Raw genomic sequence first — 22,962 nt, 5'->3', positions numbered from 1 at the left:
TCATGCGGCATTCTTTGAAAGAGCGCTGGTCTTCTGTGGTGCGGAGTAACAGGAGGAATTCTGTAAAGGTAGGTGGGTTTTTCTTTCTCTGTGCTAGCTGCAGCTCAGTTATCATGGTGTTGTCCCAGCAGCCTCTGATGAATTGTCTTAGAAGTTGCTGATCTGACCTGTAGTCGCGGAAGGTAAGCTGATGGTTTCTCTCCAATGTTTTGCACTGTATTGAGGTACTTTGCAAAAAGGTCATCTCCATCTTCAATGGTTCCGAAGGCAGAGTCGAGGCTCTCCAGGTACATTCCTGGAGGACATTCAGGTTCCAGGTGTCTTATGATGTCACTGGCGGGTGCCATGAGGCTATCCAGGAGTTTCCGGGACTTGTGTAGATCAGACACTTTTGTGTCGTTGAGAAGAAGAACCGCATTGTTAACGCCTAGTCTCGTAGTCTACTTCTGTCGGGCCGAGGGCTTCGCCCAGAGAAGAGTCTGAGTCTCAGTGATGCTTGGCTGTGCATGGCTGAGTCTTCGTTTCGCACTATGTGCTCCACAATCATCCTTTGCACCCCAGGTGGGTTGACATCAGCGTGTGTCAGAGCAGGTTGTGCATTCTCTTGAGGGCGCGCTGGTGCTTGAGACCGGCGGAGCTCTGGTCCGGCTGGCTCCTCTCGGCTTGTCCCGGGTGAGGGGCTTGCTTGTGTTGCAGGCCCCGGACCCTGTGGGGCTTCCATTCCGACTACTTCCCCACTGTCAGTTTGGGGGTCAGGCTTCTTCCGGGTGAGGGCGTCGCTGATGGTGGCGAGTTCTCTCTGGAGGACTTCCGCAAGGTCTTCGCCACTCTGTTTCGCTATCTCTTTTAGGTCTGAGAGATAAGTCTGTGTAGTCCACTCACAATACATTTGGAAGCTTAATTTATCCAGGGATCATTTAGCCGAGCATGCATGCTCCTTTTCAAACTCTCATTCACCTGGGAGTCTAACTCCAGTCCAACCACAGTTTTCTACGGTTAGCCAGTGTGCAGCACCACTGGACCATATAGAGGTCACTTTGCTCAAGGGCACTTCAGCAATAGTTGTTCAGGAAGTGGGTTCTTTAAAAGAATTAACATGCCAACATTATGGGAAATGCGCATACGTCTCAGGGCTGTACATTAACCTTTTTTCTTTTATTTTTTAACACATAACACTGGTGCTACAGAGGTTGATCGTTTTGTCATCATCACTTAAACAGGTATGTGACTGGCAAAGGACATGAATGTTGCATACAGGGCACACAAAATCCAAACCTTAACAAGGTTAATTATTATTTTTAAAGGCCGGTATAATAATGATAGCTTGGAGCAGGAAAAAGCTGATAGACGATTAACCTTCCATATTTATTTATTTTGAAATATGTAAGAAACAAGACAGAATTTCAATTAATTCAATATAGCTATATTTTGAATTGTAGCTTATGTATTCAATAGGTGATGGGTGCTGCGTTATAGACAAGATTTGTGGGGAGAATAAACTAACAACAGGTGGGATGAGAGAGAGGACCATGTTTGATATGACTTGAATGCCACCTGTCAGTCTTGCAGTAAAATCAGCTGTTCCAACATTTAACATAACCGCAAAGGTTTTAACGTTGAATGAATGAATTAATTCTTTATTTGAAATGTTTACAAATAAATAAACAATAAACAAATAATTTTTCTAAATGTTTACAAACAAACAAGCGAAAAGGATAGGTTTGAAGCCAAATGGCTTATAGAACAACCTACCCACATTCATGCACTTGTCTGATGCATATCTGTAACATTAACGTACAGCAGTTACCAAAATATGTCTTTGTTTAGATTATTATCAGGAGTCAATCACATGCACACAGACATTTTCAGCCAAAGTGATCAAAATGATGGCCATTGGCCGTTAGTTGTGCTAGACGGCTAGCAAAACAGAGACAACATGCTTTCAGCAGAACAGCAGTGCGTTTTCCCCCCTCACACACAGGCTATTGCATTGTATATTCGATATTATTGCTATGGAGACAATAGTATGGCTCATTTGAGAGGCACTATTTATAGTCCAACACTGACAAACCAGTCCATTTCTACATACTTTCGTTTGTTCTCTATTCCATGCTAAACATCGCCCCTTTTCAAAATAATCCAGTCTTTTTTTCTAGATCGCGAGATATGACGTGTTATATGCATATGCGCAAATTGTTCGGGTTGCTCGCCTGAAACCTATATTATTTCCAAATCAAAAAGGTATATACCATATATAGATGTTTCTTCACAAAATCATCAAGGGGGGGAGGTCATTTTACGAAGCTGCGATCGTTACCAAAAGCATGTTTTAGGTTCGGTAAAATACGACGCTGTGATCAATACAAAAGCATGTTTTCGGTTAGGTAAAATAGACCCAAAATAGACCTTACCTTAGTCAGACGGTACTCCAAAATGAATAATCCCAGTAGTTCGATCGCGATCGCCATTAATCATGTGCATTGGGCATGGCTATAATACGGGAAACAATAGGTTTCAGGCGAGCAAATCTCTGACAGATGGCTGTGTGCTGATTCACTTTGAGGGGGAGGGGATTCCTGCAGCCAGAGGCACAGAGAGAAACCTTAGAGACCCAGTTCAAAAGGTAGGCGATAATGCCACCTGTCAGGATTCGATCGTCATTGCAATTTTAACGTAGGCAGCGGTGCCAGGGAGACACAGGCAGGTCCGCACAAGTGTTTAGAATGAGAGAATCTAAAAAAAAAGAGAAAAGGATCAAAACCCGAGAAATCTCTGGTTTGGCGCATAACGGTTGGATTCAAAGCGCAGAAAGGGTTAAGCAGGACATTGGTGTGGATGGGTCACTTGTGTGACATCATGCTGTGAGCTTTTTTCCACAGAGTACCCTCCTAGTTGTTTTTAAATGGGCCATTTATAAAACAATTCCCATGAGAAATATGAATTAAACCACAATTAATTTTAATGTCACCAAAAGAGCTGTCATGTCACGTCAATGCCACCACTAGAGGCATTATATAAAACAATGTTTTACAAGTGTTCAGCAAAGGAATTTTCCGGGGCCTTAACACTTTGTTTTCCGTTCACATAGATCTTCGTTTCTATGGCCTGACCGTTGAGTGCCGGAAACGTAGATCTACGTTTCTGTTTCGCTATTTCTTTTATTCCCTATTGCCATTCATAATCCATCGAGGCACCTTGTGCATGCTGTACTGCAGGGCTATTCAACTAAATTGTTCAGGGGGCCACATTGTCAGAAACCCAAGAGGCCAGGGGCCGGACTGCCACGGCGCCTCCCCATGCTATGAATATATGTACACTTGACACAACACGCAACCACATTTTCACAACTTTTATTTAACTACATTGCAAAAGTAGTATACTTTTCAAAAAAAGTGCTTTTATGTGCCACATCTGCAACATCTCCTGCAAAAAGTGCTTCATTTATGACTGTGCAACAACTGCAACATCTCCTCTTCAACATTTCAATATAAAAATAAAATAAAAAACAAACAAGTGCATGATGTGCATCTGAAAATTCTAACATCAACACTTGAACAAAAAAACACATTTATAGTGCAGCTGAGCTTATGAAAAAGTGCTTCATGTCTGTGCAACAACAGCAAATCACAGCATCTTATTAGCACTTATTGTCCACTCTTAACTCTCAAACATCAGGGGGGGGTGGGGGGCAGACAGGCCTAGCCTACATACACACATCTAATGAGAGAGATTGCACTTCTTTGACTGGGCAATGGCAGAGAAAGAGGGTTCATAGGAAGTGAGGGCTACCCGCAAACAGTGATGCAAATGCTCATTTGTCAAGGAGGCATGGTTGCTTGTTTTAATGGCATTAATGTGAGAGAAACTGGATTCACAGGTGTATGTTGAGCCAAACATTGTTAGCACAGATATTGCCAGCGTTTTTATTTTGGGGAATGTGTTGACATGAATACACTTTATCCAAAATGTTGTGGTGGATTCATTCTCAAGTGCCTGCTTCAGAGCAGATGATGCTTGCATGTCAATTATTTCAAGTTGCAGGAGACCTTCATCAATGTGAAGTGATGCAAGGAACTCTTGTCCTTTTGTGGAAATAGCAGCTACATTGGCAAATGGGTTGCTCACAAAATGCATCAATTCTCTGGGCATGTCAAATTCATCAAATCGACTTGCAAAGTTTTCCCTCAATTTATCAATGAAATCTGTCATTAATTGAGTGACTTTTGGCTCAATTGTGCGTGTGAACGTTGAAATTTATTTATAATTTATAATTATCATGTAATCTTTTGCGGGCCGGTCAGAATCATCCCGCGGGCCGCCAGTTGAATAGCCCTGTACTGAATGTGTCTGAGATCGCAGACGGTCAATACCGCCACCTAATGCCTTGCGGCTGGTATTGCACATCATTGGAATCCCTCTGGTTTGGAATGTGCATCGATCTAAGAAGTCCGGTCCGGGTTTTCCTTCTTGGGCAAGGGGAGCAGTTATACACACAGTTTGGAGACACTGGAGCACCGCCGGTTCATGTGTTTTGGTTGATACACGTTGGGAAGACGACCGCGATCAATATTTGGAATGGCGATCAGGAATTGGATTATTCTTTTTGCAGTACATCAGATGTGAGGTAAGGACTCTATGTTATCAATCTTGGGTTAATCCGATGTTTTTTCGTAACGATCACAGCGTGTCTGTGTGTGTGTGTGCGTTCTGTTGGCGCCGACCAAAGCACGGAGGGGCGACTTTTCCTCCCCCGCTTCCGTTTGTGCATGATGAAACATAATACCGATAATCTAGCATTTATTTCAGAACGATTCATAAATCAAGCAACAGATGGCACGATTTCTAAGGAAATGCATTGAAGCGCTGTTTCACTCTAAAACTATACTCATATTCTCCACGGTATAAAACGGAAATGTATGTATGAAAAAAGAATCTGTTTTTTGCACGTTGACCGGAAGAAACCCACTGACAATCGACAGCGTTATTAGATCCATAGCTATAATATAAAATATAGGTTTAGCTCTACAAACAAGGTGAGCACTTATATGGGGTTAATGGGTGGCAAGGCCAGATGCACTTCCCGGAAGGGGCGTGGCACTCAATGTGTTAAGGCCCATCATGACATTTCTGAATGTATACGTTTCATCATTTGGTTTACCGTTACATGACTAAAACCCCCAGTGTACTACCTGGTAGTCTGTGGTTCCATCCCAGGGCTGAGCGGAGAGCTTTCTGCCTCCAAACCAGCGGCCATCCAGTGCCTGCAGACATGCATCACCGTGCTCTGGTTCCTTAAATGCTACCGAGGCCACTCCGTCTGGGTGTCTCTGCAACACACACACACACACACACACACACACACATGAAATGCCTTCCAGATAACACACAATTGAATGTCAAAAGACCCACATTCTGTTCAACTTGTTGACGTTTGCTGCCAGAACAAACATCCTTTTATTCTGGATCAAGGATGAGGTCCCATCAAAGAGATCATGGCACAATATTATTATGGACTGTATTCCCTGTGAGTACATCACATGCATGTTACACTCTAAGTTAGACACTTTTTATGAAATATGGGACCCGTATATATCTCATATTGGATCTGCGCTATCCGCCACTGTCAGGCCCGGACTGGCCATCGGGAGCACCGGGAGTTTTCCCGGTGGCCTGGCCTGCACAGATTAAAACAAATTGTTTATATTAAAAATATATATATTTCTTTTATTATTATAATTTTTTTTTTTTTTGGGCCATTGTTTCTAGTTGTGGCGGCACGATAGTTAGATAACCTAGGTGGGTGGGGAACAACCAGGATTTCACTGTCTCTGCGACAGAGTTGGAGAACTATCTCTCCGACTCTCTCCCTCTCGCGGATCACACACACACAAATGGAGCCGTGCTGCCGCATGTGATTGGTGGAGGCGGGACCAGGCGATACAACTGATTGACAGCGGAGGCGGCGAATGGAATGGCCGATGGCACTCTGCAGAATAACAGCCAGTGTAGTGAGGGACTCGGGAGAGATAGAGCGAAAGTCAATTAACGTTGATATCAAGATGGACAGTGGAAGAAAGAGAAAGGGTGGAGGAGAGAGGGATAAAACAAAGAAAAAGAAAGACCCTTACAGGAGATGATGCTAAATCCGGCAACATTTATCAAATGTTTTCTTGCACCAAGGTCAAGGGACCAGCAGGTTAGTCAGTGATCAAAATAAACATGTGGATGTTAGCTAGCTAACGTTACCATGCAATGCATCATCTCCCCTGTCAAAAGCCCAATGTTAAATCTGCCAAGAAACAAATAAATAATTTAACCCTTGTTTCTGAAAACTAAAGTGTTTTAGTTACCATATTAGGGGACTAAATTGAAAAACACCATAAAAAGATTATATGTTGAAATAATTTCCCACTTTCTTTCCCATAAATATTTTATTCATCTTCAGCCCTGATCATAAGCATTTTTCGTTTTTTATCTAATGTCAGATTAAAAATGAAATACTCTGACTTTTCTGAAAGGAGTTGTTAAATATGACATTACAAAAAACAATATGTGGTGGTTATGATCGGGGCTGAAGTTGAATAAACAATGTATGAAAGAGAAAGTAAAAAAAACTCCAAGATAATTCAAAGATTACACACCTTTGCCACATATATTGGCTACAAACATAATCACTGCAAAGTTATCAAAAAAATAAGAATCTGATCAGACACAAGTTGTTGTTCCTTTTCTAATTTCCTCAAAAACATCTAGTCTAGTTAATGTGATCAATATTATTTGACAATTGATGCTTTTTGTTGGAAATTTCAGTCAGTGAGCTCATACTTTGAGCTCATAATTTTATAGTTAAAATGATTGAGACAATGCAATCTTCTGTATTCGTTGTGCATGCATGCGTGTGCTCACCACACGCGATACATGCGTCACACTATTCTGGCAGTGGCTACTGTTATTATAGTATTGTTAATGAAAGGTCTGTTATTTAATGTTTGTGTAAAAGGGCTATTTTTTTTAACTTTTGATGGGTAGTGGTGCATCAGTAAACTGAATGCCTATTCAGTTTACTGATGCACCACTACCCATCTATTGTGTATTGTGCTCTTGCTCTGTTTGAATAGGTGGAGAGAGTGGTTAACTGTATTATAATAGTAAATAGAAAAAGATGTTGTGCTCTTGCTTTTTTCTTTTTGAAGGTGGAGAGAGTAGCATTGCTAGTGCCACAACAATTTTATTTCAGGTTCATAACAGTGCATTGTACTAAGCAATTGTTGGCTCATTAGTTTGTGATTCACATGCACTAAAATTCACCAGAATGCAGGAAATTAAGTCTTTGTAACTAAAATGTTCCTGGTGGGGGACTCCCAGACCCCCGCTTAAAAAGTGGCCTGACTGGGGCTATATTTCGCGCTATATCTCCCGGTATGAATTATTTCCCCAGTCCGGCCCTGGCCACTGTACTTGGTGGTTTTCCCCATTACTCTTAGCCTCCCTAGAGATCACTAATGCCTTGTATGTCACTCAGTGCTTTGTGTCGTTGCAGAGGGTGTCATAATGTATATAATAAAAGTACATGCCTGGTCGTGCACGCACATCCACACACACAACACATACAAAACACATGTCCACTCACACACATAAAACATGCACACATAAAACACACATGCATACTAAACACACACACATAAAACACAAGCACACATATATAAAACACACATATACAAAACAAACATACACACTCCACACACACAGTCTATATTAGTCCACTGGGTGCTATCATTGGCCAGGAGCAGACTCCCTAATCGCCACTTTTGCTTTATTTACAATGTATAACATGTGAAGCTATTTGAGCCATGTTTTTGTTGTTTGTCATGTCTGTTAACACATTGGTCGCCAAGAACGACTTACGCCGTTTTTGCCCGCCATGCGTTGAACGCCCGCCATGGCATTCATAATTCATCCAGTCTCTGCAGCGGCACCCTGTATGTGATTGCAACGCCTCAATACCGCCGCCTGGTGGATGGTCGGGCGAGTTACACTCTCGCCAAAACCGGAAGTGGCGCTGGTGCATCGAGGAAATCCCTCCGGCAGTAATATCTTGTTACGTGGATCCAGACAAACACTATAGTGCATTTGGATGGCTTTCTAAACTCAATAATCGATATGATTTCGGCGTTTATTGCGCCATACAAACCGGAAATGGATCTAGGAGATCGGCGTCAAATAATTGGGATCTTTTTCCTACAGTCTCTAGCAATACAATTTTAAAAGTTATAGCCCTGCAAAGAAGGTAAACATCTCCATAGGCTTTCAACGGTGGCAGACTGGGTACAATGATGGGCACAACCCCCGGCGCCCAATGTGTTAATGTGCTTTTATAGTTTATATTATGTCTTTATTATTCTCACTGTCATTATTGTTGTTATTACTGTTAGTGCTTTTTTTTTTTTTTTTTTTTTTTTTTTTTTAAATCTACCTTTTCTCCCATTTTTCTCCCATCCCAATTTCGTATTGTCCAATTCTACCCTCCCCTGTCTCGAACGCTGTTAGGCCATGCCTCCCACTGGCCGGCTGCAATGTGGACGAAGCCTTGCATCACGTGTTCCCTCCGGTACACGAGGAGGCAGCCGTCGCATCTTTTCACCTGCACAGCGCGATCTCTCTGTGGCGAGGAGTAGCACGTGGGAGGCTCACGCTGCCCCTGTCACTTCCTGATTCTGCTGCGCAGTCGCACCAACCGACCTGTAGGAGTCGCTGTCCACAACGTCCGATCCCCACCCACCAGCTTCCCACCCCTAACACTGCCAATTGTGTTAGTATGAACGACCAGCCAAGCTGGTAGAAATGCAGAGAGCTGGGCTCGAACCCAGCATCTACTGCATTAGTGGCGAGCGCCTTGCTCACTGCGCCACTTAGCCGCCCCCGTTAGTGCTATTGTTGTTAATGTCGATGTTATTAAGTCTACTGTACTGTGATGTCTCGTTCTATGTATGTTCTAATTATATATTTTTTTAGACCCACATTCTGTAATAACTCCCTGGACACATGGTGACCCTGAAACATCACAGATGACACTGGAACTCACATCAAAGATGATGACCTTCTTGACCTGTCCAAACTTCTCACACTCTGTCCTCAGGTCTTCACGATACTCATTCAGCACAAGCGGGTCTTCCTGGGGTGAGGAAAGGGTTCAAATAGTATGTGGAGAGTGTGTGTATTCATAGATGTCCATAAAAGTTCAGGTTTTTCAAGTTGTTTTATTTGTCACGTATAAGCATATTGAACCTCTAACATTTTTAATCATATGCATGTGTGATTTGATCGGAGGATTAAATTGAAGCATGTATGTGTGTGTGAGAGAATCTCCTCACCTCAAAGTCGCTGGGATGAAACATGTTTTGGATGATGATAACTTTCTCATGTCTCTTCCTCACTTCTCCTTGCTTCTCTGGTCGCCAGTCCAACTGCCTGACACACGCACACACAAGGAAGCAAAAGAGCAAGTTGTAAAATACCAAACAAATGTAACCTAAGCCAAACCAAAAAAATGACACGGCTAATGGTATTTCTAGTACTTCTGTTGCTGCTGCATCTTCTTCTTGTGCTCTTTGCCCTTCTTCTTCTTCTTGCTTGCGTCATACTTGCCCTTCAGCTCAAACTGCGCCGCTTCCACATGGAGCTTGTAACCTCTGAGCTCCGACTCATCAATCAGACGCAGGGCCAGAGCCACCGACTCTTTCTGCACACGTATAGAAAAACACACAGAGAAACACAGAGATGCTTCATATATATATATATATATATATACTGTGGTGGATGACTAATGGCAGATGGGAGAGAGACAAACAAACAAACGTACAGACCTTGAGGTAGCAGCACAGTCCGTCTCCCTTCAGGTTGCCCTGTGCGTCTTTGTAGAGTTTAACCTTATACTCCTCAGTGACGGGGTCCCGCATCATGATGCCACACTTAGACATCAACTCCACAAACTCCTCAGTGCTGATGTCTAGAGGGAGACCTGAGGGGAAGGGGGAGAGATGAAAGGTGGGGGTTATCTATATATGGGATCACGTGTCTCCCCATAACGAGGAGGAGCAGAGGGAGCGATGCTCACCTGACACATAGACGTTGGTGTTCTTATCCTCTTCCACGTCAAACCACCCTGCACAAACAAGAACCAATAGCTACATGAATATGTAGTCACCAACGCATCATCAAGCGCACACACTTTTCAATGTCTATATTTCTACTTCTATATCGAGTATAAAGCATAATCACCCAGGTATAAAGACCAGTGCCGTCAGTGCTTACAAAAATGGATTTTGCATGGACGTGCTATGGATGGTCTTCAAAAGATGACATGATTTGCCTCGTAACGTTACTCACTATGGTCGCCACAATACCTGGATCTGGCTTCCTCTTCTCTCCTTTCTGTTTAGACTCTGTGGCTGGGTCAGGGATAACCTTCTCGGGGGCCTTGACCTCTCTGCCCTGAGGGGCAGTGCTGTCACCTACAGCGGCGTTGGCGTCTGGTTCTCCATCTTTAGTGAAGCCATAGTTGGCCTGGTAGGTTGCAATGAAGTCCTCCGTTATCTAGAGAGGGATGAAGGAAAACAGGTCCCCAAAACAACATTAAATGTACTGCAGCCAGCTACCTACCTCTTCAGACCCAAATTCAAACCACAGCCTTCTACATAAGAAACCAACCCATCTATCATTCATTCAAATGAGAATCCCTCCCACCGACCCCACCTCCCTTTTCACCTACAGTGGCTGTAAATGTATTAAGTGGGCCTGCTTGAAAAAAATAAAAGCCCAGCTATGACCTTCGTGTGATGTTGGATATTTTTTTAATGCAATGATAAAAAAGAACAGGGTCCACACAATCACGTCTCTCATAGTAGAAGCACCGATCTAGGGTCAGCTTCAGTCTGAGATTGGATAAGGTCATGAAGATGGGGGATGAGGGTTTGTCTATATTTCACTATGTGGCTTAGAGCAGATCAGGACACCAAACACTCCAAGACCCAAACTAAAGGGGGTGTATGTAAAAGCAAAATCTGTGCAGAAAGAGAGTCTAATATTGACTAAAAGAAGGACTCACATTTGGACATGGGGACACTGAAAGTTAAAAAGAGAGGGTCATACTTTGGGGAACCAGGCTTTCTTGTCATGGTTCCAGTCGTACACAGTCCCGTCTGGGTCAGTGTAGGTCGGGTCTGAACCGGCCTCGTGACTCTGATCGTACAGCTGCTGCATCCGCAGCTGTTCCGTAAACTCCTTGTTCCCGTCTGAACCACCACTCATCTGCAGCGAGACACATAGGTCAAAGGTAGTGAAACATTGTTCAATTACATCATCTCTAAGCTAGTTGGTCATTTGTGATACATTTCAGTTAATGGCCCAATTAGTGATCCAAATGTTTGGACTACATCACCAAAAATAAGACACATATTTGCATTCTCTACTTGATTGACTGAGCTCTTGATATAAGGATTATCATTAGACAACAGATAAATGATGCATTTATTGTGCTTTGTAGCTGAAAGGTGTTTGTTTAGCCTACAGTGATGTCTGTAAACACTAGAGTAAAACAGATTTACAGTAGGTTAAGACAGCGGTTCTCAACAGGGGTTCCGCGGCACACAGGGGTTCCGCGGAGAGCTGTCAGGGGTTCCGCGAGATGCCTGATGGGAATGTTTCTTTAAGAATATAGAATGACAACTATTAACTAAACAAATAGTCTATCTAGTGCTTCATGTGTATACAATAATTGCCTAATCTAATAACATGAACTAAAAAAGAAATCGATCAAAATGTCTTCACACGTTTCGTAAGGTTATTATAGAAACAACTTAACGTCCGCGTCAGGCGTCATTGCTTTTACCAACAGATTTTCCAACGCATTTCCAGAGAAGTCGCATTCGTGTGACGTCACATCGCGGGTCCTATCTCCGTTACAGAGCCGGCTCTGATCCGTTATCAATGAATTGCAAAGCGGGCGGCTGTCGTGATAATAATTACTAAATGCATTCAGTGCTGGATCTAATCAAATGGATTTATCGAGACACGTTATGGAAAGTTCAAGACCGGATCACAAGCGTGCTAATTACACGCTTGGGCTACGGTGATGGGCTACTCGCCAAGTGCAGACAAAGTGAGTGTATCCGCTGCTGTTATTATTATGATACAAAATGTGAATGAATGAATGAGAACTGTATTTAACAGAAACAGTAAAAGGCACTCTGCAGATTACATTTATATTATATAGCTGTTTTATACGTCAACATTGTGTCCCTGACCGTCAACAAAGAATGGCAGGATGTGATGTCATAAACAAGCGTCACCTCACTAGAATAATATTTCCAAATGGTCACACTATGTTATTTTTATAGAAAACAGTGCAGCTGCAACAGATAGCACTTTGATATTTTTCTGTATTTAAAAAAATAAATACATGATTTTCTGTTTTGAGAAATGGTCACACTAGTTTTTATTTTTTTTTGAAAACAGTGCAGCTGCAACAGATAGCACTTTATTGATATTTTTCTGTATTTAAAAAAATAAATACATGATTTTCTGTTTGATAAATGGTCACAATGTTATTTGTATAGAAAACAGTGCAGCTGCAACAGATAGCACTTTATTGATATTTTTCTGTATTTAAAAAAATAAATACATGATTTTCTGTTTGATAAATGGTCACACTATGTTATTTTTATGGAAAACAGTGCAGCTGCAACAGAGCACTTTGATATTTTTCTGTATTTAAAAATAAAATACATGATTTTCCGTTTGTTTCCCGGTTTCAATGGGTTAAATAAACGTTATTTTGAAAGCAAGCACTTTTGTCATCATTGTAGCAAAAAAGACAGGACCGCAAAAGTCTTTATCGTATGTAGGGGTGCCCTGGAATATTTTTTTGGACACAGGGGTGCCTTGGCAGCAGAAAGGTTGAGAACCCCTGGGTTAAGAGTTACAGTAGATTAAGAGTTACAGTAGGTTACGAGTTACAGTAGGTTAAAGAGTTACAAAACGCGTATTATTCATCTACAGCTCAAACTGTTCAAGTTTATTGTGAATATATCCCACAAGAGATTGATAGCTTTATTAACAGATTGCAGAGTACAGTACAGCTCAATACATACAATTGTTAAGGGGATGCAGACCAGAGAAAGACTTTCGTCTTGTTTACATCAGGGTCCCCCATTTTCAATTCATCATAACATATATGACATACACGACATACAGATAGACAGACAGTATTGCTACATCTATACATTTATGACATACCAGATTTGTTTGTGATACAAAAAGAGTCTAGAAAAGAGAGTATATACATTTGATGTAGAAACTGTACATTGGAGGAGGTTGGGTAGGTGGGGGGGTGGGTGGAGACTGTACATTGGAGGTGGTTGGGTGGGTGGGGTGGGGGTGGGTAGGAGGGGTGGGGGGGGACACTGTACAACTGTACATCGGAATATTGACGAAACCATACTTGGTCATTTACTGTACATTGGAGGGGGTTGGGTTAGGACATTTACAGGGGCCAGTTTCGAATTGCAGTCTCCCGTAGCTGTTCTTTGAGAGTGGTTTTGAAAGTGGGTAGGGATTCACATTCCTTTACAGCTGTGGGTAGGATGTTCCACATTGATGTGGCATAATTGCTAAAGGGCAATTCCATGCAAATGTCAACATCACCATGAAAAAATTCAAATAACATGATCATAACCAAACCAATTCCAAATGTATCATCAAGGTCTATATTTTGAAGTACAAAATAGATTTGATCGTAATATTTATGAGAATGCATGTTTTTTTCACACTACAGAAGGAGACACAATGATGTAAACATTTATTTTTCGATTAACCTAATTGTATAACTTTCTGAATGGCCAGAATGGCAAAAAAAGAATCAACAGATATTTTTCTAACCTCATCTTTGGTCATGAAGGGCTGTTGTATCAATATGTGAATCAATTATGTACTTTGTGTCTTTCCATTGGCAGGTGAAGCATGCTGTTATAATGCCCCTTTATGGGACAGCAAATGTAACATCCATAACGTTTTCCAGGAAAGGTTGTCATAAAACATGCATCTGGAATGCAATGTCAACCAAACTTCCTAAGCAAAGCTAACTTTTATAAAGATGACATATTAGCAACAATTAGTCATTCTGGTCTTATTTTTTGTATTCTTTACAAGTGTTATGGGTGTTACCGTTATGGATGTTACATTGCAAGTGACGGATGTTACATTGCGAATGTGTGTTGTTAAGTCCGATTATGACCCCTTTGTTTGAAGTATAATTTACACATTTTAGTTACACTTATTGAGATAAAGATGAGCCTGCAATAAGAAATGTTTTGACCTTTTGGATTTTGAGATAGGTGACAAAATACACAGCGTTATGGATGTTACGGAAATTGACAAGCTTTTCGGACTCACTGAACACATGATGAAAACTCTGTGAATATCTTTTTCAAATAATAACATGTCTACTATCACTTTGTAGGGAAGGGTTTGAGGTACCCAAAAAGCACATTCAGGAAAACCTGGCATTTCCTCTCAAGGAATGAATCACAAAAAAGTGCCGTTATGGATGCTAAACTTTTGCGTTATGGATGTTACACGTCTGAAATAGACAAAAAACACTATCAAAAATGTGTGTTGTTAAGTCCGATTATGACCCCTTTGTTTGATTTAAATCAGAAGTATTTTATGACTCAGTTTGATTAAAATCCAACATATTTCCAGACAACTTTTTCACACATTGTTGGTCTATCTAGGCCAGGGGTCTCAAACTCAATTTACCTGGAGGTAGAGTCTGGGTGAGGCTGGGCCGCATCAAATATTCCACAAAAAAGGGTTTAAAGTATTCAAAAAAAAAGTACAACTGATCCAATCTTCTCAATCATTAGCAATAACATTTCAGAACATGAACAGTTCTTCAGAACATGAACGGTTCTTCAGGCTTCTCAGTGGTGTCAGTGGACTCATCCACAGCTATGGAAATGCACTGTGCATTTTTTTTTATTCTATCACAACGCTGTTTATAAAAAAAATAGGTAAAAACCATATTATGCGTTTTCATCAATAAATAAATGCCCCACATTTTTTTATAGATTGGGGGCCCACAAATTGATTCTTTCATGGGGCCCAGAATCTCCAGCTACGCCCCTGGCTGGGACTCAGGCTGAACCAGCGTTTCCGTTAGCCGGTAATTACCGGTATTTTACCGGCAAAATCTGTTTAAGTCCGACATATTTTATCTCTCCGGTCTTAATGTCCGGTGAAAATAATTCCCTGAGTCTAAGCACAATTTGATTATTTGAATTGTATTAAAATAGGCTAAAATTAAATAGCCTATGCGATGAACGAAACGATCATTACATTTGTTTCCTCGTTGCTTCTAATAATGACAACGACGTTGTCGGCGAGAGCTTAGTGCTGGACTTTTCTGAAGCTGTAGAGCCGCAGTACCAGCAGTACAATGCAATATTCCAGCAGTACTCCAATTCAGCCATTTTCAGCCAATGTTGGGTGGGGGGCGCTGTTGTGCGGTTCCCAGAAAAGAGCCAATAACAGCTGAACAGCTTCTCTGCAGCGCCATACTCTTTGCAAATAAGTCGTTGCGAGGTGGAGAGAGTCGTCACGCAAACCCACGATAATGTTGCCGTCTCTCTGCTTTCTCAGTTCTTCGCTTGATATAATTAATACAAATGTCCAATATAACGGAATTCGTTAGCTCATAAAAATTTGATTATAACAGACTGCTGTTTAGTGTCGGACCGACTGCGTATCGGTCTATTTTATTTCAAGTCAGCAGCAGCACGGAGTATCGAGGGACTTATTTTATTTGGAATATATTAATGACTGTATACGTGAAGTTGAACATTATGATATGTGTGACGTGTCTGATACAACGAGGTGAAGCGATGTCGACTCGAGATTCATTTGGGGGTGCGTGTGACAGAGCTGCTGCAGCGGGAGCTTGATGCTGGTAGCGTATCGCACTAACTTGAGAGGCGAGAGATAGTAATTTGATTCTGCAAATCAATTTCTCATTCTTCGCTTGATGTAATTAATACACATGTCCAATTATAACGGAATTCGTTAGCTCATAAAAATGTGATTATAATAGACTGCTGTTTAAAACTCTGACCGGAATATCTCGAATATGTCCGGTGATAGAAATCTTGCAGGACACTCAGACCGGCACGAATATGTTCTAACGGAAACGCTGGGCTGAACGCATATTTTCCCGTCCATTCACCTTTGAATTGCAGTCGACTTTTCTTTTACTGACCATCTTTGAAAATGCCATATTTTTCTGCTGGCTGCCAGCTGGCGAAAATAGGCTAATAGCTACATTTATCTCACAGATATAAAACTGGGAGCGAGTTTACTGTAGATGCGCTTTCAACTCTCCGCCTCTGATTCGCAGACTGTGGGTGAGGGGGAAAAACCTTGACGGGACGCCTAAATATTAAAGGCAACCAACTTGTGTCTAACCACGCTCAGCTCTGTCGCGGCAGCATTATGTAGCAGTAATCCTCCCTCTTTTAAGATCTACAACTAGCTCAACTGGCAGCGCTGCCTTGCTGTGGATCCTGCGGTCCGTTGGTAACAAGTTCGATTCCCATCAATTTTTTATTTTTATTTTTTTTAACGTGCATTCTTTCGCCGGTTAAGTTTAGGCATGTTAACTTTAAGCATTGTTTCGGAGTTGGTTAAGGTTAGGCATTGTTTCGGAGTTGCTTAAGGTTAGAAGGGTTAAGTTTAGGCGCTGTTAAGGAGCTGGTTAAGGTTAGAGTTTGTCTTAGAGAATGGCAATATTTTTTAACGTGCATTCTTTCGCCGGTTAAGTTTAGGCATGTTAACTTTAAGCATTGTTTCGGAGTTGGTTAAGGTTAGGCATTGTTTCGGAGTTGCTTAAGGTTAGAAGGGTTAAGTTTAGGCGCTGTTAAGGAGCTGGTTAAGGTTAGAGTTTGTCTTAGAGAATGGCAAGACAGCCTATTTCCGCGCTGCAGCGCGAGGCAATAGAGACAGCCTATTTCCGCGCTGCAGCTCTCTCGCGCTGCCGCGGTCACATGGGCGTAGTGGCCAATCAGAGAAACGCTAAACACAAGTTGGTTGCCTAAAATATTCACGCTGACGGGACGCGTATGTGATTGGACCAGACTCGTACACAGGCAGACAGTGGCAGTGCTGCGGGACATGCAGAGCACTGCTTGCAGTCAGAGGAGATAGCGAGGATGCATTTGCTTCCACTTTACTTGATATCACTCCGGAATCACGTTTCAACCAAGTCACTAACATAACGTTGCTGTCATGAGCATGCGCTATGGTAGCCTACAAGTAGAGATGTTCCGATACCATTTTTTCCTTTCCGATCCGATTCCGATACCTAAGCTTTGGGTATCGGCCGATACCGATACTTATCCGATACCAGTGCATACATAAAAAAATAAAAATAAAAAAAAACGATATTATATAAATTTTTTATAGCTTTTTTTTTTTTTAACAAATACTGTTTTATATATACTGTTTTTTAGTAATAACTAGAAAGTAATGGTATTTATTCAACAACAGGTGATTGTATAGATTTGTATTAGTATCATTAATCAATGAGTATGGGGCTTCAGCACTGCAGATATACCCTACTCCAATGATCCACACGGACATTATACGTTGCTGCACTCGCTACCCACTGGCTCTGCAGATATACCCTACTCAGTCTGTCTACAAGGCTCCGTTTCAGTAGCAGTCGGATCTGTTGTGATTTTTGCACAATAAATATTCAACATTCTCTTTTGAGACTCCGCCTCAGACTCTTATCATTTGGCACTAAAAGCTAAACATTGTCACCGATATGGCTGTCCGCAACATGTCATTAATTGTGTACGCGAGGTGGTCTCAATGACGACGTCAACGTGAGCTAAGTTAGCATAGCATGAGCTGCCGGTATATGAAAAGACTAACGTTACTGGTGACATTGTGATTTAACGAATACTCCTTTGCCAACTTGCTGTACTTTGCTTGCAGGTCTGCAGCCATTATTGCTGGATTATATGAATAGCCCCAACTTTAGCCAAGGTAATGTTAAAGCTAGCTTTCGGTTAGCTGTTCAATGCTAATAACACCAGCCACCAAGCGAACCCATGAGCTCCCCGTCAACACCGCTCTGTCGGGACGATGACATTTAAGAAAGTATCTGCTGTTAACACTTTGACTGCCGGGAGCCGTCTTTAGACGTCTTTGCTGGCCATGCTAAAGTTGCCGGGGGACGCTGTACGTCGTCTTTATATCAATATTTCAAAAATCTGCGATCGGATTCATAATGTCCCTCCGCTGGCCTGAGATCCACCAGCAGGACCCACTGAGCTCTCTGGCGGTTCAGGAGCGCCATCTGGTGGCCGATCGGCGCAAGCGCTTAACAGGAAGCGCATTAGAGGTTTTGCTAGACGTCCGTATTGCTTCCGGCCACTCGGTACATGTCCCGTGACTCTAGCTCGTCACTCTACATAGCGATCGATTGCCAATAACTCGATAAACAACATGATTTGGACGTATATACCATTATACAAGCTGGAGATGGACCGGGTAATAATATATCCCATAATGATAAAATTTCTACTCGACGATGATCGCCCAATGGCGCGCGGAGACTGGGGTGAGTTTCAGCGTGTAACGTTACCGTCTTCGATAATAACTGATATTATCAACATTTGACCCACATTAGATGATTGGTATAACGCTGCCCACGGAATTATAAACGCCCCCTCGCCCATCCGGTCAACATCAGATGACGTGTAGTAACTTCTAGAAGTACGTCTAGTTGGAATTTTTTATATCGCGCTGATTGCCATCAAACTGTATTTCATCATCAATATAATGCATTTGGGGCTATATATCACGTTCTGGAGAAAAGCTGCAGAAAGAGATGAAAACATACTTATACATTAGACCATACTTTACTATGAATATGTGAATGAAAAAGTTTAACGTTGCTACACAATGAACAATACATAGGACTTTGAATGGGCCCTAATAATGGTAATGTAGCAATAGAATTTAAAAAGTTATAGCCCTGCAAAGAAGGGGACTTTCTCCATAGACAAATAGCGCTGGCAATCTATGGTATATCATTAATTTAACCTTAGGCAACCAAAGTGTTAAAATGAAAAAAAACATTGACACTTTAATCGATTAAGCACCCGTTTGTTTTATAATGCTTACTCAACAGACCACAGTGTTGTTGATAAATTACGTCATATGGTATCGGAGCGCAGCATTAGAGGGTACTCGCCGATACCGATACCAGCATTTTAGCCAGTATCGGCGGCTTTTCCGATACTGGTATCGGTATCGGAACAACTCTACCTACAAGTGACAAAATAAATAAAACGTCCTACTCTCGCGCAACGACTCGGCAAACAGTAGTGCGCAGGCCGCATTAACACTACACTTTGATGCCGCAAAATATCACCGCGGGCCGCGAGTTTGAGACCCCTGATCTAGGCAGAGCAGTGTCCACGTTAGCCTACTGCTAATCGGCTGCTGTCGGCCATCTCCCCCTCACGTCTGCTCAGTCTGTATTTGTTATCGTTTTGCCGAGTATCGTGACAAGAAACCCACCCCAAAAAACACAGAAACCCCAAATGAAACCAAACAGAAAGTAAATTAGTATTATTCCAGGGACGACATTTCAAGACAGGCCCCAGGAATGAATGATGCAGTGACCATAAGAGAAGGAGTCAAGCAGAGGGTTCAGAAACGCCACATGTCCATGTCCCTTATGGAGGCTTACCGCTGCACTTCCAACCAAAGAGGACAAGTCCTGGGTCAGTTTTGATCAGATTCGTGAACACCTGAATCCTCACATGGATAGCAGAGGGAGATACCATTTCTCTGAACCAGTCCAGGCAGAGTGAATTGGACTTGATTTTTTATAAATTCCTTTTTCATGGTGAGGTTGACATTTTTATGGAATTGCTCCAAAACTCATTTTCTGATTTAACCGATATTAATATTGCTGTTCTCTGTTTAGAAAACACTTTTTATGTTAATCAAATAAAGAGCAATTTTCCAAAAACTTTTTGTAATTTATTTTCAGAAGTGACTTGATATTTTGAAACTATTTAAGACAAAAAAAAATTGATTTTTGTGATGTCACAGTATGATGTCATAATCGACATTCTAGAACATTTGTGTTCTATATATATTCAATAATTCTCTCAGCATTTCCTGGGAGATGGTTCCCCCTCTTGGGGGGGCCCTCCAAGAGAGGAGATGGTGTTTGTATTGTGATTGTATGACAAGAGGAGCAGAGAAGAAGGAGACAGACAAGAGGAGCAGAGAAGAAGGAGACAGACACGATAGTAATGTGTTTTGAAGATGAGAAGAAGAAGAAGAAGAGGAGTGTAAACTTTCTCAAGTGTGGGCGAAGCAAGAATTGCGGAGGGCAGTAATACGCCACGATGCGTCTACACTGCCGGAAATTCAAATAAGAAGAAGAAGAAGAAGCATTTCCTGGCATTTTTTCAGACTACAACATGAATCCAGACTGGTTTGACCCTCAAAATGGTCCACCGAAGTCAAACACATGTGGGTAAAGCCCTATTTTTGATAGTGTTTTTGTCTATTTCAGACGTGTAACATCCATAACGCAAAAATGTAACATCCATAACGGCACTTTTTTGTGATTCATTCCTTGAGAGGAAATGCCAGGTTTTCCTGAATGTGCTTTTTGGGTACCTCAAAGCCTTCCCTACAAAGTGATAGTAAACATGTTATTCGTTGAAAAAGATATTCACAGAGTTTTCATCATGTGTTCAGTGAGTCTGAAAAGCTTGTCAATTTCCGTAACATCCATAACGTGTATTTTGTCACCTATCTCAAAATCCAAAAGGTCAAAACATTTCTTACTGCAGGCTCATCTTTATCTCAATAAGTGTAACTAAAATGTGTAAATTATACTTCCAATTCAAATCGATGCCTTGTCAATGTTAAGTTAAGTTTCCAATGTTCTCTCTGAATGTAACATCCATAACGCTGGAATTGCACTAAACGTGTTTAGTCCCTTGTTTGAGCCGAATCTGGGTTTAACATGATTTGTGGAGCTTCCTCTGGTGTTGTGGTTGTGGTATTCACTGACCTTTGGGAAGTATTTTGACATGTACATGGGTACCTTGGTCGTGTAGTGTATCTTGTAGACCAGGCCCATTGCAAGTTGCTGTATTGTACCCATTCTGCAATCTGTTAATAACGTTTTCAATCAATCAATACTCTGTCGTCTACTCTAAGCCATCCTAGGTAGTGAAAGTCGGCAGGGGTAATGTCAAGCAGTAGTCTGACCAGTTTATTTTGAGATGTTTGTAATTTTGTTTTTAGCGCCTTTGAGGTGCTTTGGTACCATGGGGTGCAACCGTGCAAGCACTATAGGCATCGCATATAATGTTCTACCGGCATGGCTGCCTATAACCAGTGGTAAGTACTTTTGAAAGTAAATGTTTAATTTAAATGTGGAGTGGTAGAATAGCCAGGTAAAACGTTGGAAACGCATCATATTAGCTACTGTTCCACTGCGACTTGTTTACAAGATCCAACAATAAGACAGAGATTTATTATGTGTTGATATGACGTTATGTATCATAATCAACAGAGCAACAGTTGTTGTTTCTTCCAACATGGAGGACAAATGGGTATTCTAACATTCAGTGAAATACATCTTTAAAGCGATTCACGACCACTGAACACAGACAGCTTGAAACTACATAGAAATGATAGCGAACCAGCCATCACCACCACATTTGCGTTACAGCTCGTTGCTACATAACGAGCTAACATAGCATTAGCTTTGCTAACGTTAGCTACACATTACATTAGCAACAACAACGTGCAGACTAGAGTAGTTCCATTAGCAAGATCGCATATTTGTCTGGCAAGGTTCCCCTTTGTAATATTATAACGTAGCTCACAAGTGATTTTTTTAAATAAACACGAACCGAAACCTAGTCAGTTTGGACATTACCTTTATGCCGCGACGAGAATTGAATGAAAAAGACGCGTAGCGGGCGCGTACGTGATTTACCCCCCGTCGTAGCCTATGTTTGCGAAGACGCTCTCTGATTGGCTAGCCGCGTACAGCGAAGACCCTCTCTGATTGGTGTAGCGCCGAAGGGTCTCTTCCGCATATTCAACAACAATTGATGTTGTTCCCTAACCCTAACCTTAACCCCTAACCTTAACCCTAACTCTAAGCATAACCCCCCCCCACCTACCCAACCTCCTCCAATGTACAGTTTCTAGTCAAATCATGATCAAAACTGCAAAAAAGAATTTCATCAATGACAAAACTGAGGAAAACAAAAACAAACCACGTGAACTTTGGAAATTACTCAATAATCAACTAGGCTGCAGTAAAAAACTTAAAACCAGATTCTCAAACATAAACATAAAAACGGACAACACGCTCATCACAGACAAGCTGGATGTAGCCAATTACTTAAACATTTTCTTCACAAACATAGCCTCAACACTGGTAAACAAACTACCCTCCCACTCAGGGCATTATGGGGTAGAACACATAGTAGCTTACTACAAAAACCTAGGGGTCCACAAGGACGACTTCAAGCTGGAAATGGTAACAACAGATGAGGTACTCAAAAAACTGACCGCCCTCCAACTTAACAAGGCCACTGGCCATGACAACATCCCCTCCAAATTCCTCAGAGATTCAGCAGCCGCCATCACCCCAGTCATCACACACATAATAAACCTCTCCATAAAACAGGGACACGTCCCCAAGGACTTCAAAATTGCGAGGGTGACCCCTCTGCACAAAAAGGGCTTAGAGTAGACGACAGAGTACAACAACTTGCAATGGGCCTGGTCTACAAGATACACTACACGACCAAGGTACCCATGTACATGTCAAAATACTTCCCAAAGGTCAGT

At 41.8% G+C, this 22,962-nt stretch overlaps 1 protein-coding gene across 1 annotated transcript in view; it reads right to left on the bottom strand.

Moving 5' to 3' along the window:
• The window catches only part of htatsf1 (HIV-1 Tat specific factor 1), a 40,049-nt gene extending 17,953 nt beyond the window's left edge, over positions 1-22,096 (bottom strand). Inside the window, exons 1-9 of the mRNA XM_084320080.1 lie at positions 22,037-22,096; positions 11,149-11,307; positions 10,404-10,593; positions 10,115-10,162; positions 9,864-10,018; positions 9,576-9,739; positions 9,372-9,468; positions 9,083-9,172; positions 5,190-5,327 (exon numbers count right to left, since the gene is read on the bottom strand). Coding sequence (XP_084176206.1) covers positions 5,190-5,327; positions 9,083-9,172; positions 9,372-9,468; positions 9,576-9,739; positions 9,864-10,018; positions 10,115-10,162; positions 10,404-10,593; positions 11,149-11,307 — 1,041 coding nt within the window. The 5' untranslated portion in view covers positions 22,037-22,096. The remainder of the gene's footprint in view (positions 1-5,189; positions 5,328-9,082; positions 9,173-9,371; positions 9,469-9,575; positions 9,740-9,863; positions 10,019-10,114; positions 10,163-10,403; positions 10,594-11,148; positions 11,308-22,036) is intronic.
• Positions 22,097-22,962: the final 866 nt, after the last annotated feature.

The sequence above is a fragment of the Notolepis coatsorum genome (assembly GCF_963971535.1).
Source record: "Notolepis coatsorum genome assembly, chromosome: 8".
Classification (NCBI taxonomy): Eukaryota; Metazoa; Chordata; class Actinopteri; order Aulopiformes; family Paralepididae; genus Notolepis; species Notolepis coatsorum.
Note: the sequence above shows the minus strand (reverse complement) of the source record. Positions and strands in the feature narration are given on the sequence as shown.